We start from the raw sequence: 20,102 nt of genomic DNA on the forward strand, positions 1-20,102 counted from the left end.
AGAGAGCCTGAGGAGGTGTACACCAGCGGCAAGCTGGAGATGTAGCTGTTCTAATCTTGGAATAAAGAAGAAGTAACTCACTGCTGTGTCATTCTTTACTTCAGTACTATATGTTTTTTTTCTTCTCTTCCCCTCTTTTCCTTTCCCCCTTCTTCGCTTCTCCTTCTGCTCTTTTCTTTCTTCTTTTCTCAATATTGTTAAAATCATATGGATTAGTAATGAGTTTATATCCTTTAATTCAAGTTCTTTGGTTCCTAGTTCACTAGATTTCCTTTACTTATTTCGGCTGGTTTTTAGATTTTTCTTTTTCTTCTTATTTTATAGAAATGTGAAGTTGTTTCATGCTACATTATTTAATATGTATGCTTGGATTCATTTGATTGTGTACTTTAATCTTCTGGAATTGCTTTTTGGATTGTCCTTAATAAAGCACTTCTAAACTTTAAAAAAATATATATCCGATGGAAACCGGGCTATGTGAGTGTGGTATATTAACATGTAGTCAAGGTCGAGCCATGCATGGGCTATTTGGGGGTTAATGAATGGTGACAAAATTGCGCAACCCCACTTTACAGAGGCCAACTTTGCGTGATGTTGCCCATGAGGGGTACAGGGGTTTTAGTATTACAAAAATGGACTGAGAGGTTTGTGCTGGTGGGTGAAGTGAGACTCAGGCTTCGAAGTTGAGGTGGAAGAGGGTATTTTATGTGGCAGGACTGAGACAGTGAAAAAGACATTCGCTCAGTCTTTAGACAAAGTCAGATGTGAGCTGAATCATGGACATAATGGGTCCTATTCAGATCTGTGGTGGGTGACCTTATGAGTTAAGTGGTCATTAATTCTGCTCTAGATGCCCAGGCATTAAATATGCTGGACAAGTGACCAATGTGATTACGATTTTATAGTGGGTCATTAGGAGAGGGGATTTCCTGCAGAGACTGTGATGTACAATGTGGTTTGAGTACCATCGGCAGTGATTAGAGGTCTTCTGAGTCCACGCTTATCCCAGTGCAATAAGACTCCGGTAGTTTCTTTGAGACCTTATATGCCCCTGCACTATACTATGCTTAATTTCTCTGTCACAGGCACCAGGTGTCTAGGCAATCCGTATACCCAATTTGCTATTACAGTCTTTACATTGTCATTTTTAAGCACCTATTGAACACGAGGGGGTAACCTGGCTCTTCAATGATAAGACGACGCGCCGCCGCAGGAATGACTCTATTTGTAATACCCTACACCTTCTACACAGGGCCTAATGAGAGAGGAGCTGCCCCCTCACTGTTTTGCCTCATCCTCAACACCCCTAGTTCTGCCCCTGCCTTCCCTTTCCTGTCGCTCCGAGAAGTTCCTGCTGGTCAGCAGCTAGACTGCTGACCTGACTCGTGTTCAGCTCATTATGGCCGACACTACACCTACAAATACCTTCAAACCACAGAATGATGCCCCTATTTGTCCACCGACTGACGATTTTGTTCATTCCCAGGAAAATTTGCTGGATAGTCTACAATATCTATGTTGGGACCCCATAGAGCGCCTTGCATGGATGCGCTCTCCCCTAAGTTATGTTTATCTTCTGCCTTTTCATTCACCCTATGCCCTCCTCCAATGAGGGAGTTCTTACCACAGAGATGTTTGCAAGGCCCATCGAGGGAACTGAGCCGGCAGTGCACAGGGCTCCCTTGATCTGGCACGGCTGCAGAGCACCAATGAGGGTGACTGGACGTGTGGCTGTTTTCACATCCATCAAACCTTTGCCCCAGGCAGATGCGGCCACTAGCCACAGAAAGGCAAAACTACCTGTAAGAAAAAAGTCCTGAAGAGAAAAAGACATAGAAAACACAATGATCATTATGCACAGTTTCACCGAGATGTCACAGACTTTTCCTACGGACTATATTTGAAGACTGATTCATAAAATACTAAATGATCACTTCGAATATAAACCCATCACTTAACATTCTTGCCATTAAGCGGCGTTGAAATACACTTATGTTCCTGATTCACAGAACAGATGTGAATCACGACACGCCTAGCTGCATCAAAGCATGCTCATAATTTACCTTGTGAGACTTCTCAAATTTCCATCAGACCCGTGGGAAATTACACATCTTTTAATCTGCTTTCGTACGAACAGTACTCAGAAATAGATTCACACTAGTTTCCCAGCTATAGATATTAAGTGTATGTATATGAATGCATTGCACACGTCTGTAGTTTGTATGGTGGGGAATAGGGGTCAATCCTGTAGCCCGGTCTTGGAAACATTGAGGTAAAGGCAACCCCTTCCAGTAGCCAAACTGTCTCATACGATAGCAACTCTAGGCTACTAAAGAAGTAGTGTTATAGCACCCAAAGGAAAAGCTCAGGACATAATATGTTCCCATTAAATGCAGTTACAGTGGTTTGTATGGGCGATATTGCCAAGTGTCAACTTTATTTCGGCACTATAAGTACCAAGCTACATTTTGAAAGGGAAGCAGTGGGAATGAATTTTGAACTTGAAGATGCTGGGGCGATATGACAAATGTGTTCTACGTCAGCGTGCAAGCTCGGGGCGGCTCCATACACTTGTTTCACTGAAGCCCGTACTAGGAAACAGAGAACAATGGTTGCCTCTTCTTGTTTCTGATGTGTACAGCATGTACACGAGTTTGTACCTTTTAAGAATTAATATATGCAATGTAGACAATGCAGTTCCAGCAAAGCTGGTGCATGGACCCTTTCTGAGACTGTGCGTGGGCGCTGAATATGTTTGTGATATCCCCCAATCTTTCTGCAAACAGGATTTGACTACTACGGACATGTTTTTCTGACCATCATGATGTAACACTAAAAACAGTAGTGTTCAGTGCAGCATTTTAATGGGGGGAGCATAATTCTGGAGGCATCCCAACTTTATTGCCACAATCCTGATTCCTGAGCTTTCAGAAAGCAAAGATCTTTTCCCACGCTCAGTGAGGGAGAATGACATCATAGCGATGCCACTTATCCTGCTCAGAGTTCAACTGCAAACATGTAGAACATGAACAGAACAATAAGCCGAATCCAAATACGGGGAGCCAAGCTCCCAAAATCGGAGATGAAGGTCGTCCTTGGGTTTTAGGGACAATGTGGATGGTTCACAAGGGCATATGACATACAATGCAATACAATACAATACAATGGCATTTGTAGATTCCACAACTACTCAAGAGGACGCGTCCCGGTGCTACCAGCTGGTCTGCCCTAGCGAACAGATAGAAACTAAGCACCAAGCCCGAGTCTAGGCACTAAACTGGTGGGTTTTTAAGCCTTTTCTGAAGATCCTTCCTGAGGGAGCATGTCATAAGCTGGATGGAAACAAATTCCACAGTTTTGCAGTCAAAGAGCTGAAGGATCTCCTACTGTGCATAGCCCAAAGGATTCTTAGGATGTGTAGGAACCTCTGCGAGCTAGACCTGAGGGATCTATTCTGGTGGTAGGTCTTGAGTCTCCATATCAGGTACCGTGGTCTATTGTTCCCCAAGGCTCTGTAGGTGAAGACTAGAGTGTTCAATCTGATGTGACTGGCTATAGGGAGCCTGTGTAGCTGGCGGAGGTGGGTAGACCCTGAGTGACGCATCAGGACCTTAAGAATGAGGGACAAGGCAGCAATTTGGATTATCTGTAGCAGTTGCAGAAGGTAAGCTGGCAATCCAAGATAAAGACTGTTGGAATAGTTCAATTTGGCTGTAACAAGGGCATGGACAATAGTCTTACGGGAGGCACAGGCACTAAATGTAGCATCCTTTTTAAAGACTTCACTTTGGCAAAGCAGCTGGCCAAGACCACCTTGACTTGTGGGTCAAACGACAAATTGGAGTCAAATTTTATGCCCAAGTTTCTGACACAAGATTATGGGGAGGAGGTGGCTCGCAGCTCGGACAGCCATCAGCCAAGGGGGTCAGGGATTGTACCATGAAGTCGCCCACTGCTTGGAGGCAGTCCTTAAAGGAGGCTTATCCTGAAAAGAGAGCAGGAGCTATGTGTAATCAGCATATGATACAACATGCAAACCCCAGGATTCCACCAGCTTAGCCAGGGGTTCGTGGTAGACATTTAAAGTTAAGGGCTCAGGGCAGAGCTCTGAGGCACCCAATACTTGAGAGGTTTGGGTTCTGAAAGAAAGAGAGACAGAAACACTGCCTGAGACGTATCCTCCAGAAACGAACTGAACCAGACCAGTGCATTCCCTTGAGTTTCAGTCTTCCCTAGTCGATGTCAAAAGCTGATGGCAGGTCTAAAAGAATGATCATCGCTGATACACCCCTAACAAGGTTGAGGTTGATAAATTCCTAAACTTCCAGTAAGGAGGTCTCAGTGCTGTAACCTGGCCGAAATCCAGACAGCGCATCATGCAGGAGGGTGTTGGATTCCAAGTACAAGCAGATCTGTTTGTTGACCGCCTTTTCCAGCATCATAGCTGCTGCAGGAAGGAGGTAGATTGATCTGAAATTGCAGAGTAGTTTAGGGTCAGCATTAGGTTTTTTAGTAGTGGAAGAAGGAGGGCATGTTGCCACATCTTTGGGACAGTAGTAGACTCTAAGGAGGCGTTCAATAATTTATTAAGGATTAGATTGACAATAGGCAAGACAGACTACAGAATGCCAAAAGAGGGCAGCAGTCCTGTGATGAGATGGATTTGTTTTGTCTTTGCTCTCGCACAGTGTTTGCTCTCCTTTGTCTCTCCAAGACCATATGTTTAAGTTCACATACCGTTACCTAGAAAGAGAAACTTCAATTCAGCTGATTTAAGAAGTGGACTAGACCTAGAATTTTAGCTGTTGATGACTGACCCGCTTAGGCCTGAAATGCCAAGAAAAAGAAGAAGCACTGGCAAAGTTGATAGGTTTGGCCTTGAAATGTGCACTGTTATTGCAAGCATTTGAAACAGAAGTTAAAAATAAAAACTAACAATAAAAAAATATATAAAAAGACAGATTGGCCCAAAGACCCTGGCACTGAAGTGCACTACTTTTAAAGTGGATGTGCAGATGGGATTTAGATAAATGCTGTCACTCTCAGTGCAAGAAGAGAGCCAATAGCTGAGGTTGGCTGACAGACTACACCGTGTTGAAGGCAGAATATGAGTGACAATTTAACAGACCAATGCATGACCTCCATTAACTCATACCCCCTTTATGTATGCATATGTGTATTCATTTCTATTCATAAATGTGATTACATGAGGTTGTTAAGACACTAAAACTGTCTCTAGGCCAGAACCTAAAATTAATAAAGTTAGAGCCTGGTTGTATAACACAATGATACAAATATCAGTGAACTTCAGCAGGACAAGGAGAATTTGATTTTCAACTACCAAACCAAACAACAAACAATACTTTACATTTCATAAACAGGAGTCCACATGCATGTACATCATATATATTGATGAATGTGCTTATCACACTTCCAAAGTATAAGATACTGCCCCACCAAACAGTATCATTTGTGGAATTCGGATGGTCTAAGACGAAAACAACAGGTGTAAGGTTGGAAATCCGCTGACTTTGCATCCATAAATAGCTACAGTCTGCCAGCCTGTTACCGAACTGCATACTAGGGCTCAAACACACTTTGAAACTATGGCCCATATTCATTGAAAAATTGTGCAAGCGCTAATCGTAATGCAACATGACAACCTGCAAACGCATGTTCAACTTTAGTAAATATGGGCCTAAGTTTATTTATTTATAAGCATTTTAGAACTGACATCTAAAATAGTCAGGGGAAACCTGTAAATTATGGAAATCATACTGTAGCCTCTAATCAAGAATATTAGTGTACAAGTAATTGTAAAGAATCTCCACCGCCTCTGCATCTCCGTATATGTAAAATATATTTTAGTGGTAAATGTGAGTAGAACCTAGGGGAGTAACTGGAAAATGCAGTATACTTACTCCTAAATGGGAGGGATTTAGGGAGGATTAAGGAGGGAATTGGGGAAAGATAAGGAAGGATTTCATGAGAGACACACACCCACCCACAGAAAAGCAAGCCCATTGCTAGTCACAAACTGCACTCCCAAAGTTATAAGGGTGAAAAAGGTCCCCAAATAGTCATAAATGTACTCCAGTTCACCTCTGGAATAAGGGTAGTACCACACATGGCCACTTATAGGTACTTCAACACATTCTCATTGAAAACAATGGGGGAAGGAACTTTAAATAAAAGCCCATAGGAAACAATGTTATTAATAAAACAATTTCAGATTTTTAAATATATGATATGTTATATATATATATATATTGGGAAGTCGAGTTGCCCTCACTGCTAGGGCGGCCGACCTCGAATCGGGGGAACTGAGTTCGAGTCTCGGCAATGACGCTGAACATCTTGTGATTCTGGGCAAATCACTTAATCTCCCAGTGCCTAACAAAGAGAATGTGACCTCCTGTAATGCAACTGGTGCTATGTAAAGTGATCTGATACCCGATTCGGGTCAAGTTCGCGCTATATAAAACTCTGTAAAAAAAAAATATATATATATATGTGTGTATTTAATGTTAAACATTTTTATGTAAGTAATAACTATTACTTTATTTTAAAATGTATCGATAAAGCTTTTCCTATTTAAAATAATATAAACTTTTAAACTTTGGTTAAAAAAGAATACATTTTTATAATTTTCAATATATATGAAATAATTATTACATTTCTTTTTGATATGTGGGATTTAAAAATATATATTATTTAAAAAAATATATTTATAAATTCACTAAATATATTTAGATACATTTATTATTTAGTAAAAGTGTATGTCAGTGGTTCTTAACCTGTGGTCCAGGGACCCCTGGGGGTTCGCAAAGCCCACTGCTTAGAAAACGAAATAATATTAATAGATTAATAGAGTGCATACAAATGAAGAAGCAAAATGTACAAGTGAAAATTTTCATATGTTCTGTAAATATGAAGGATTTTAAATTGGAGGTGAAAAATTAAATTGGCATCCTCGGATTGATTCATGGAAGCAGTGCAAGTGCATCCAACAGAACATAGTATGGATGATGAGTGGCCACAATTGAATTTAGAAAAGCTCCAACCTATGTAGATGTTTTTGAATTTGCTTGTAAATTAACCAAAATGTTTTATCATTTGCGTATTTGTTTGATGAATGCTTATTTCTGTATGTTTTGTATATTGGTTTGCGGTTCAAATAATTGAAAATGCTTCTGCTCGTATCCCCGGCATCCAGTAATGATTCACTGGTGGTTCCAGGATTCCAACAATGATTCAGTGGGGGTCCTCGGGTTTTAGTAATGATTAAGTTCGAGTCCACAGAAGTCAAAAGGTTAAGAATCACTGGTGTATGTTATTGAGTGTAATATTTTATTTTATTAGTTCTAGATTTAAAATTAAAAGGAAAACTTATTTTATATCAAATAATAGTATTTTTTTAAGTTGAATAAGCTCTTTTAATTTTCCATGTTCTTTTCTAAAGAGGTAGGTCGATCTGATGACGGAGGTCTTCGGCTATATGTGAAAAGTTACCAGTAGTGACTTTTCATTCCTAAATCATTTTGTAGGAGACTTTACCCCAAGAATTCAGGGGGTTGAGGCATTGTCTACACTTTGGAGTAACTTCACACATTGAAATAGTGAAGAGCAAACAAGTGCACTACAAATGTAGTAGTAGATTTGCACAAGTAAATTTACACATGAAATTTACCTTTATGAATAGGGCCCAGAATGGTTTACCAAATGTGTTACTACTGTATTGGTCTAAAGGACTTGCATTTGCAGACTGCCAATGAAAATTAAGTGCAATTTCAGTGTATGAGTCAATGTAATTCACACCATGAATCGCATAGGGGACACAAATAGAGTTCATCTATTATACTCTACGGCAAGTTGCTTCCTTTTCAGATCTGAAAAGCAACCACTGACTATATAGTGGGGATAGAATGATCACATTCTACCCTTATACTTGAGGCTCCCCAATAATGAAGGTGGTTTCATTCAATTATTTAGATATTTACAAAGGGACTATGTTGCCGTAACCCATTAGTAAATATTAAGTTACCAAAACCTTGTAAGTTCAGTAAGTAGATGTAATATCTTCTGCACATAATTCTGCAAAATATGTGACTGTACTCCTACTAAGACGGGAAAAAGATAATTTTCTTAAAATAACCCTCACCCACCAAAAGGCCTCTTGGTGGCATGCTTCATCATCAGGTTCTTCCTGCCACGCTGCGGGACGGGGCGTGCTACGACAGACGGAGATGTGGGAGCCCTTATTTTTGGAGTTGTGGGTTAGGAGTGGAAGGGTCAGATAGTTGTAGAAAAATTCTAAAAATACCTGGCCACTAGTAACTTAAACTTTATTAAACCCTGTGGCTGGTATTAATCAGGAGTGGTATTAGGGATCAATTGTACTTGGTCCTGACGAAAAGCCATATGGGCTGGCTTGAAACCTGTAGACCGGGAGTAACACACTCATTACATTGGGCAACTCCCAACTCCCTTTTTTAGCGATACCAGCCACAGGGTTTAATAAAGTTTAAGTTACTAGTGGCCAGGTATTTTTTTAGAATGTTTCCACTACTATCTGACCCTTCCACTCCACTCTAGCAATATAGCCCACATCTCCAAAAATAAGTGCTCCCAAGTCTCCGTCAGTCGTAGCACGCCCCGTCCCGTAGCCGGGCAGGAAGAATCCGATGATGAAGCATGCCACCAAGGGGCCTTTTGGTGGGTGAGGGTTAGTTTAAGAAAATTAAAATGTTCCCATAGTGATCACTAGTGTGTCTGGAAAGATATTATGTGGAATAGGTTTATCTAGTGGACTTCTTTTGATTAAGTATATTATACGTGAGGCAAGGTCCACTACGTACCTCTCTCTCCCATTTTGATTAACCTGTTTCCCTATTAAAACATGCACTATTTAAATAGGGTTACTATTTAAGAGAAAGTCAGAAAGAGGTCCCCATTTTACAAGTCAGACCATGACCAAAATGTGCATTTTGGTAGAAGTGAAAACAAAATAAAACATGGTACTCCAAAAGGAAAGAAAATGTCACTTCAATAATATTTACTGGGTCATGTCATGCAACACAACCACATAATAGAATTAGTATAAAAATAATATTAAAACAAAACATATGAAACCATGCCTTCATGAGATGAGAAATATGATGGACTACTGCTAATGGTGTCTAGGGTTACTTCAAGCTGAGCAAGGTGTCTGCATGTGAGATTTGATTTACCGAACCGTGGACCACAATGTACAGAGTGCACTTGATCATGTGGATATTAAGAACACTCATGTACAAAGAGTCTTCAACAGTATTTACTTGGATGTATGACAGAAACATATACAATGGTAAAGCTTCTCATTTGGAATATCATATAAGTGACAAAAGCAATTGTGACAATGTCTGCTCTGGTCTGGCCTTCAAAAAAACATTGCCTGACTCTTTTAAAATTCAGTAAATGTTATTGGGAAAGCACTAGTAAATTGTTGAATTAGTTGGGCAAACTAGATCTCTGTTTTTTTTAGGAAAGTCCTTATGCTGAATGTGTTCACTGTTGACCCAGGCCAGATGGAAAAATTATAGTTTAAGATGTAACTAGGCTTCTTGAATATAGCTCAAATGGTGTCTATTAGTATGAATCCTCAGTACATCAGCCAGAAGGAACGTCCCAATCAAGTCAACAGAATAAGGCCTTGTGGATGAATGTTACAAATTAACTATTTTAAGTTTTGCACTGACAGTTGAACCTCCTGTCAAGGAGTACTTTGAGACTGACTGTAGTGTGGTGGGCTTCAGCACTAATATCAGCCTTCATATTTACAAATACTTGAAGTATGCGGAGAATTCAGAACATGCTTGATTGATAAAGACATGCACTACAAAGGGCAGTACATGCAACCATAATTCACAAAATTAGAAGATGGTCAGGTGAATTAGCAATACTGTTTGCATGGGGGCCTTTCATGCACAGTAGCTAAAGAGAGCATAAGCAGGAACTGTGTTTTTAGATTAGCATTTTAGAAAATAAACGCATTTAGCACATTTTGGATTTCATATAGAGAAGGATTCCGAGAGTTAGATGACAGTTTAAATTTGTCAAAATGTCTCATATGCCTTACTCAAGCAATTTCCTGGCTATTGGCCAGAATTCTCTAAACAGATTAGTTAAACCCAGGAAATGCCCAAAGAATTTCAGTAAAGGTGCCAATGTGAAGCAAAATCCAACTCATTTTTATTATGACGCATAACCATGAAATTATGAATTATGATTCTGTGGTAACATATATAAGGTAAGGTCCTATACTCCATGGTCAGTATCCTTTGTGTACAAAGTCCTTGCTGTGCTCTTCTTTATTGGGACACATAGTTAGTACACATATATTCCCAGAAAAAAATATAGGACGACCCACTTATCAATGTCACAGAAGTTAGGTGTGTCCTTACCCTATGTACCATCTGTTACTCAAAAACAGCATATTGATTTTTTTCTTTTAGTGTAAGTCTCATGTAAAATACTGTTCCACATTTGCTCAGTCCCCCTTACTCCTCCTTGGGAAACCCATTCCCAATGAATGCCTTGGATTTAGACATTGTTCTAGAAGCCTCCATGGGGCTCAGAACATCACCAACGCCTACAGTCAGCCAGGAACACAGGGGCATGTAGTGAAAAGTAATATTTCTGATACCAATACACGTGGGGTTTGACCTGTAGTGTATGTGAGCTTGGGGTAAACAACCTGTTAGATCGTCGACTGTTTCAAGATCATAGAACACAATTCAGAGTCTGGTCACTGTGTCCAGGGCATCCTGGTAGTTCTAAGTCGGTTAGTTATACCGGAGGTCCTGCTTGATGGTGGTTGTAGCTTCTGAGCTAAGAAATAAAACGAGTTATCCTGCACTCACTGTGTGATCAGTTATATATGTGGGGGTTACTAAACACCTCCCTGGAGTGGAAGTACCAATGACACTGCCCCTCGCAGTGGGGGGGGGGGCTCTTTCAGAGTTTGGCTTATCCTTATTTCTATCCTTAGAGATCAGCAGCTAGTGAACAATGACTTCGATCCGATCTTAAAGTTTGGGCAACTGTCTACACCCGGGTTGTATCCTGTGCACCGCAGTGCCTGTCTAACTGGAAGCCTGCCTGCTGTAACCCCTCAGGCCTAGGCAACATTCCTAAACCTCACATATTTCCACCCCCACATGGCCCACATAAACAAAACTCAGAGCTGACCTATCCTGAGCCGTGTGTCTCCCTCGCTCCCACGTGCAGCACTCACCACCAGGGCAGCCTTCCTGTTCTCGGTGTAGAAGCCGTGGAAGCGCAGGTACAGCACCAGGGCGGCCATGCTGTAGAGAAACGCGAACACCCCCATGGTGACAAAGAACTCAGCCGAGGAGGAGAAGTCTCCCATGAGGTGCCCAATTCGCTTGTCGCCCGTCGCCTCGCACGGCATGTCGTAGCGCTGCTGGTACAACCTGCACAAGATGGAGGGCCGTCAGTCAGTGTGACCGCTGGGGGAGGGGAGGTGTGCAGAGACAAGGGACACTGGAGACAGAGAAATGAATACAGAGGTGCGGTAAAATAGATAAATGAAGGGAGAGATGAGGGAACATAGATTAGGACAGAGGGAGGGGGAAGGCAAAGAAGGAGATTGACAGTCGAGTGAGATTGGGATAGGTGAGTGGGATGAGCGGCGAGGAGAATAGGAAATGGGAACGGTTATTAAAGAATAATAAGAAAGGAGATGGGAAATGTACGTTAAAAAGGACTAAGACCCCATGAGAGGAGACATGAAGGGAGACATGTATGGTCAAATAGAAAGGTGAGGTGAAAGACGATCGATCGAGGCAGGAGACCAGTACAGGTGGGAGAGACAGGTGAGGCTTAAATCAGCATGTAGAGAGGCAAGTTGGAGAGCAGAGAGATCTGCAGAGAGGAGGGCTATTGGAGACAGGTGAGCGGTCAAGGGACCGCCAAGGTCAGAGTCACATGGAGAAGAAACAGTTAAAGAAAGATGATAAGGAGAAGAGCATAGGAGTCAAGCAGTAGATAGACTGGTAAGGGAGGGTATGAGTGCTAATATAGAGAGAGGAAAGAGATAAGCCAGTGGAGAAAGGCATAATAAGAGACAGGGTAACAAGGGAAAGGCAAAGAGAAGAGACCGGTCAGGTGAGGAAAGAGTAGGAGAGAGGTAGGAGGAAAAGACAAGAGAGGGCAGGGACAGATGAGATGGGAGAGAAGCCAGTTATACATGTAGGTACACATTAATAAATGCAGTAACACACCTGGCGTGAGAGCAGTGGAGTGCTGTTGAACCTGGTAACGGGGGATTCGAGGTCACATAAAGTACTTGTGCTAAGCATGGGGGAATCTTATCTGAGTTTAGCATGGGCGGGGCGGGGAGAGCTGAGCAGGCCCCGCTGGTGTTAGGTGAGATGTTGTGTACAAAGATGCAGCTTCATCGCTATTCTCAAGTGAAGGAGCACAGCGGATATGTGCTGGAATGTTAGTCCGTAAACCAGACCTGAAACTCGTGAAGGCTTCCTTCCCTATGCGTCTTTTATTGCTTTTTGTGCTTTTTCACTTCCAGTTTGACGATATCCTAATGCCTTGTACTGTTCTGGTAAATAAGAGTTGGCCTGCCAGTTAAGGGAGTGCACACTCCTTCACTGATGTGGGCCTGGACGGCCAAGCAATGAAGAGCTGTCAGAAAGGATGGGGTAGCCGTGACGTGCAGTTCATATCTGGTGCTCTCCAGTGTGCTAGACTGGACCCAGAGAGCAGGGCGTTGCCGTTGTTCGTGTGAGACAAGACCCGCACTCAAGTGCTCCTTCTGAAGTCAGCTTTGCTGTGAAATATTTGACATTTGTAGAATCGAGAGCTGATGTGAGCTGTCTATTTCTTAGCAATATGGGCCAAAAAGACGAGCTCTGTCTTGTTTGGTTTTCAAGCAGGCAATGGCTGGTTGTGTGGCAATCCTTGGGGCCTTTGATGTTGTTAACTGCAGAAAGTTTCAGACATAAGTAGTTGTCATCAGTGGTGCAACGTCATTTAAAGAGGCCCCCCTGCAAGGTGCAGGGAGGGGTCCCCGCTCCGGATTTTATCAGGAGCGCTCCTACAAGAGTACTGTGCTGAGGGGGCCCCCTATAGCTCGGTGACTCCCTGCCCCGCAGGGGCCTGTGTTACGCCACTGGTTGTCATCTGCATAACACTGAATACTGATGTTGTGGTTGTGGTTGTGTTGGAAAACGAGGCAGCATCTGTGAGGCCTGCACAAATAACACGACTACATTTGTCCTTCACTGGGAACCAAACACCCAATTGTAGCGCCTGACTCTCAGAGGGTAGCGTTGCAGAGCAGTCTGGGGCTTACTCAAGGGAGGTGGTGTGGGCTAGTAATCGCCATTTGCAGGTGCACAAAAATAACACTCAATAATTGATTGTCCAGTCTGTCCTTTGCTTTATAAAAGTAAGAGTACATTTATTAAACACACACACCACTCAATACTATGCACCAATTTACAAATATACATAAGCTGTTGGAATTACTTTGTGACATTGCATAACATCTCCACCCCTCCCGCACGGCGGGTGGGGTCTAGTACCACCACTCCCATGTATGCACATCAACTTGCCCCCAATGCAGTTAGTTGAACATAACCTGGAGCGAGGGCCCTGCGCACTGGCACCATCCCAGTGGCGACCCACCCATTACCTCAACAAGCATTAAAAAGGGGTAAACCTGGGGGGCGTGGCCAACTGCCGAGGGAAATTGGCCGCACTGTAGCGAAGCTCCGGTGCGCCATTCCCGTAATATCCGTCTGATTCCTGCCTGCCCCGGCCGACATCGCCCATTCTACTGCCTCTGAACAAGCGATCGGGTGTCCGGAGACCGGACCCGATCTCGGCTCCTCGGAGGCATCGGTGCAGTGCAACGAACCTCAGGTGCGGGCTGGGGCGCCGGCGGCGCGGCGCAGACCCGGCACCTCCTCGGGCGTGCTTGGAAATAGACGCTGAGGACGCGGCGTGGGACGAGGGCCGCGTCGGCGGACGCCAGGCCGCAGCGCTTCGTCTTCCGGATGTGGAGGGGCCCGAATTTACTGCCGCTGGGGTGATCAGAGGCCGGGGACGCCTGAACTCCGCACCCCGACCTACCTTGAGCGGTGAGTCCCGTGAGGGCCGTCGGGGGCAGCCCGGAGTCCCGTGACACTTGCGAAGGTGTCACTGAGGGCGGGAGTACATCAGGAGCCCGGGGGACTTCCAGCCCTGGCCCGTAATTGGAATTAAATCGACGCCAGGGTTGCGGCGTGGGGAATTACTGCCGGCGCTGGATCCCCTTGTCCCTTCCTGCCAGCCGCTGGAGTTGCCCCTATAGCTGGTGCCCGGAGTTGCCACAATCAAGTCCTGCCACACATCGGTCTTCCAGATGCCCGGGATAGGGTCCATGGGTGTCTTGCGACGAGTTGTGTCCTTTGGGCGGGCCCCTTGCGGACTGGAAGAGGGGAGGACGCCCGTCCCTGCTGCTGAGCCTCTCGCCTCATGGTAGTACCACAACGCCCTAGAACGGGATAGTGGCGGTTTGCGACGATATCGGATCCTGCTCCAGGCTCTGAAAGTGTAGACTTGTCCCCCTCATACTTTGTGTGATTGTCAGCGGGGCTTCATTCATTCACTCACCCTGCCTGTGGTTGACTCCTGCTGCATCCTTGGGCAGGTCGAGGCTGAGGGGAGCGCCAGGCGGGCAAAAACCAACAGGCCGGCGCGGGCTGGGGCCCGCGGCAGGCGGCGGCGAGTAGCCCGCGGGGCTCCCTTCGCTCTTTCTTCTCTGCACGCTACGAACTGTGACGCACGTCCACCGAGATGGCAACGGGCCGCAGTGGTCGCAACGCGGTCCAGGCCAAGCTCGATAAATTTGCATGGCAGGGGAGTCAGGAGGGGGAACAATTTAATCCCAAAGCCCCAGGAGGTCGACCGGAGCCCACACTGCAGGACATTCTCACAGCAATTACGACTGTGCGCACCTCCCTTGAAGCCAGCATAGCGTCTGTGGCGACAGAGGTGTCCCTGATACGGGTGGATATGCATAAAATGTCAGAGCGAGTGGGGTCTGTTGAGGTGACCACAAACGAACTCAAAGCTGATCTTCTCAAACGCCAAGTGTCTGAGCTCCAAACGGCGCAAGAGGAGCTAACGCTGCAACTCGATGACTATGAAGGCCGGATGAGACGCAATAATGTCCGCATTTTAGGCGTGCCGGAACGGATGGAGGGGCCGGCGACCGACCTATATGTGGAAGACTTGATCCTCAAGCAGCTTCAGCCAAGAAGCCTCTCAAAAAGTTTCTCCATTGAGCGTGCCCACCGTGTCCCGGGTGGCCGGCCTCGGCCGGGGGCCCCACCCCGGCCAATTCTGGCGAGGGTGTTCAACTATCCCGATCGTGATGTAATCTTACAAACAGCGAGGGCGGCCCATCCGGTGGTCATCGATAACAGCAAGGTCACCTTTTTTCCTGACTTCACAGTGCGGGTCCAGAAGCTGCAGCGCAGTTTCCTTGAGGTGAGCGTGCCTTAAGGGAGCAAGAAATCAAATACGCCATGGTGTTTCCAGCCAAGCTTCGTATCGAATCGGAAGGGAAACTTTGGTTCTTCACCCGTCCGGAGGAGGCCTGGGACTGGCTTGATGGCTGGAGAACTGTTGGCAGAGGTACCCGCAGGCCCGTGGGGGACGCTGGTGGACCTGAGGGACGCAGCCACAGGCCGGGGACACTGACACAAGACGACTCGACGACCGGCGCCCCAGATGGGTGATGGACTCGGAACAGCAAGTATTTTACTTATCTAGAGAGATTGAGGTTCCCTCTCACCCTCTATTCATACACCGAGACTGTACTTGAGGAGTTCTATCGTTCTTTTTCTTTTCCTAAGGGGGACATTTCAGATGTGTTGCGACCTTGGTGTCTGTGGTTGACTCCATGGGTGGAACATATTATTGCAGCAGAACTATTGGCCTACCGGCAGACTGAGACGGGCGGCTCTGTAGTCGCGACATACCTTATTATAAGAGGGCTGATGGGTCGGGGCAGGCACTGTTTTCTTTATTGATGCTCTAGGGAATGGGGTTGTATCACGTTTCTAGAAATGTTTGGGGTGGGCGACAGGCACTCTGCAAGTTGGGGGTGGCAGGCGGTTTTTAGGTCCGTTAGGCAGGGAAGCAGGGAGGGGAGTGGGAGTTGGGGAGGTGGGTCGGGAGGGGTGTTGGTGTTTGGCAGGGCTAAGGTTTATTGTTTTATTTTGTTCTATGTCGGTGCATAATTGTGTTTGTCGCTCCACACTCGAAACGGTCTCAATAGGTTTAGCGCTCATAAACTCCATATCTGCAGTCTCTGGTCCTAGCACGGGGGTCCTGGAGGGGGGAGTGCCCAGGAGACGCCACACGACAATTGCCATATTCTGCTACACCTGATCCTCCCTCGACCCATATGATGGCTAAGGCCGATACGCTCAAACTAGCAACTTGGAATATCAATGGTCTGGGGGATAAAATTAAGCGGGGTATCGTATTGCAGTATATCCAACGGCAGGAGCTTGATGTAGTAATGCTGCAGGAGACGCAACTCATTGGCAACACATGTGGAGCCTTAAACAGGAGAGGGTATCGGCTTCTGGTCCACTCCGGCTTTACCTCGGGCTCCAGGGGAGAGGGAATTCTTCTCCGTAGGAACTGTCCATACATAGTTCATGACTCCTGGACGGACGCACAGGGCAGATATGCGGCAGTCACTGGTACATGGGAGGGGAGTGTTGTCAATATTGTTACTGTTTATGCCCCCCCCGGGGTTGCAGAGACTGACGCTACGAGCAGTGGGCGCCTTGCTTTTGGAATTGCCCATGGGGACATTGGTGATGGGTGGGGATTTCAACTTGGCCATGGATGGGTCTCTTGACCGGCTGCCACCTCGGGAGGATCCCCCGCGGGGCTCACAACTACTTGAATTCACTAATGCCTTGGGGGTGGTGGACATTTGGCGATGGCACAACCCTATTCACACACACTTTACGTTTCAGTCAGGGGTACATGGTAGCCAATCCCGTATTGATCACTTATTTACCCATGCCCAAGACATTCACTCCTTTGTGGGAGCCACCTGCCTTGCTCGTGGGATCTCGGATCATTCCCCTGTCCAGACATCTTTTACACTGCGTCGGGTCAGAAGCCCGGGTACCCTCGCCGTGCAGCCATGGACACTAAGGGTCCCCCACATTAAGGACGCATTACGGAGGGATGCGAAAAACTATTTTGTGGACAATGTGGGAACGGTTGACTCGGCATTGACTTTATGGGGCGCGTTTGGAGCCGTAATAAAAGGTAGTGCCCTCTCGTTGGTGGTTGGGTACCGGACTGAGAGGTCTAAAAGAGTGGGTGAGATGGAGGCAGAACTGTTAACGCTCGAGGCGTCTGCCGCGGTCGACGCTGACCACGAGGTGCAGCATAACCTCAAAGTCAAGAGGCAGGACTACAAACAGTTGCTTTTAGAAGAGGCCACAATGCGCGCGCTTTCCACATAGGGTTTATGAACTTGGGGAACGAACTGGCAAACTCCTGGCATGGCTGGAGCGTAAGGAGCAGGCCTCTTGTTGGGTTCGTGTCATAGTATCCCCGGACGGTACGCGTCTCACGGATCCCCAACTCATCGCTGACACTTTCGCGTCTTACTTTAAAGAGGTCTACACCGCTTCGCCCTCTTCTCAAGCGCCATTGTCTAATGACCTACTGGCCACCATGGGAATTACTAGCATCTCCCAGCAGGACCGGGAAGCGCTTGAGGTGGATTTCACTGAGACTGAGATCCAAAAGGCTATTTATGGAGTCCGCTCTGGCAAGGCAATGGGTCCAAATGGGCTTCCCATTGAACTTATTAAGTCCATGTCTGCACTGTTGGCCCCACATCTGCTTAACCTCTATAAGGAGTGTTTTGAAGCGGGAATTCTTCCGGCTGACATTCGTAACGCCGCCATCGTGGTCATCCACAAACCCAACAAACCAGTAGATGACTGTAAATCCTATCGCCCTATTTCCCTGCTCACAGTTGGGGCTAAAATCTTGGCTAAACTCCTGGCAAATCGACTTCTGCCGTATCTCCCTGACCTAATTCACCCTGACCAATCCGGCTTCATGCCGGGCAGAAATACGGCCCGTAATTTACGGAGGGTAAATGGGGTCCTTGGCAGTATTACTACTATCGAAGAAGACGCGATCCTCCTATCTTTGGACGCCAGCATGGCGTTTGACACTATTGAATGGGAATACCTGTTCGCAGTGTTGGCGCGCATGGGGTTCGGTCCCAAATTGGTAAAATGGATCAGACTATTATACACACAACCTACTGCGCATGTCACGGTGAACAACCATAGGTAGGCCACATTCACACTGCACCGAGGCACGAGACAGGGGTGCCCCCTGTCTCCCCTGCTCTTCGCTCTGGCTTTGGAGCCATTGGCTGTTTGGGTCAAGGGAGATCCGGAGATCCGTGGGCTCAAGTGGACGGCGGACCATGAGGACCGCATTTCCTTATACGCGGATGATATTCTGCTATATTTGGCATCCCCAGCGCGGTCAATAAGGCGTGTGCTGCACATTTTTCATAATTTTGGGTCTCATTCGGGCTACAGCATAAACTGGTCTAGGTCCCAAATGTTTGCGTTGCGGGGTGTTCCTCCTGCCAGTCCGAGGGGCTATGAGATACCAGTCGCGGGACGTGGCTTCTGCTATCTGGGTATATTCGTCACCCCCGATGCGGATCTCTTCCACGAACACAACCTGGTCGGGCCTCTCCAACGTCTTAAGTCTGACGCCCTTCATTGGAGATCGCTCCCCCTCACACTCCTGGGACGTGCGTCCCTGTTCAAGATGCTAGCTCTACCACGCTTTTTATATGCATTGCCAAATGCCCCAACACTTATTCCAGAGTCCTACTTTGCCCAGATTGACGGTGTTCTCCGGGGCCTCTTATGGGAAGACAGAGCCCCACGCATCTCGTTATCCAAGCTCACGATGGGATGGTAAGATGGGGGAACAGGGTTGCCAAATCTACGACTCTACTATCAGGCCTCCCAGTTAGTCGCCATTAACTGCTGGGTGTTTGGCCGATATGACGACCCTAACTTCCGAACTGACCGCTGGCTCATGGGGAAGGGTGGTTACAATAGGGCGCTGTACACAAGTCCCCGTAAACTGCAGCTAACTGGCCCACCGCACGCACGGTGGAGACCTGGCATAAAGCTACACGACAAATGGGGTGGTCCACTATCATGACTAAGGCGACAACACTTTGGGAGCCTGAGAGGCTGGGTTGACTCAGTCAATGCCCCGGGTTCGATAAATGGGACACAATAGGGATTTCCACGGTGGGGGATGTGTGGGTGGGGGGGAAGGATGGCATCCTTTGGTGAACTCCAGACTAAATTCCAACTTGCGCCCTCTGAGGCATTTCGATACCTCCAAATCAGACACGCCATTTTGACAGCAATACATAGTGGAACCATTCTTCCCGATTCGTCCCCCTTGGAAGATAGGCTTCTACTGGACCCCATGGACCGCAAGGCCGTCTCATCCACATACAAAAAACTTATTAATAACCGCCCTGATCCAATGCGGAAGCTGAAAGGGGGTTGGGAAACTGACCTGGGCATTTTAGAAGAGGAGGATTGGCGTGACGCATTGGCCTCTCCTAGGGAAGTAGCTATTCCCATGCGGCTCCGGCTAGTCCAGTTGAAGATCCTCCACAGAGTCTACTTTGACGCCAAGCTCTTGCACCGGCTGGGTAGGCGTCCGAACACGCTCTGTCTGCGACATTGTAATCTAGTTGGCACCTTTTTTCACATCATATGGGAATGCCCACACATGCAACACTATTGGGATGCAGTCACTCGTCAAATGTCGAGATCGTGCGATAAATCGCTACAAAAGTCCCCCCGGCTCTGCCTGCTAAACATCTGGTCGGCAACTGACCTCTCCCTGGCCGAACAGGCATGGGTTGCAATGGGCTTTGCTATCGCAAAGCGCAACATTTCACAGAAGTGGGGGGTTGATGGGGCCCCGTTGGT

The 20,102-nt window shown here is 46.4% G+C and overlaps 1 protein-coding gene across 1 annotated transcript in view; it reads right to left on the reverse strand.

Moving 5' to 3' along the window:
- The window catches only part of LOC146871138 (synaptophysin-like protein 2), a 171,878-nt gene that overhangs the window by 21,120 nt on the left and 130,656 nt on the right, over window positions 1-20,102 (reverse strand). Inside the window, exons 4-5 of the mRNA XM_085650298.1 lie at window positions 11,276-11,474; window positions 1,625-1,816 (exon numbers count right to left, since the gene is read on the reverse strand). Of these exons, the coding sequence (XP_085506424.1) occupies window positions 1,625-1,816; window positions 11,276-11,474 (391 nt within the window). The remainder of the gene's footprint in view (window positions 1-1,624; window positions 1,817-11,275; window positions 11,475-20,102) is intronic.

This window comes from Triturus cristatus, chromosome 1_1, assembly GCF_964204655.1.
Source record: "Triturus cristatus chromosome 1_1, aTriCri1.1, whole genome shotgun sequence".
Taxonomy (NCBI): Eukaryota; Metazoa; Chordata; class Amphibia; order Caudata; family Salamandridae; genus Triturus; species Triturus cristatus.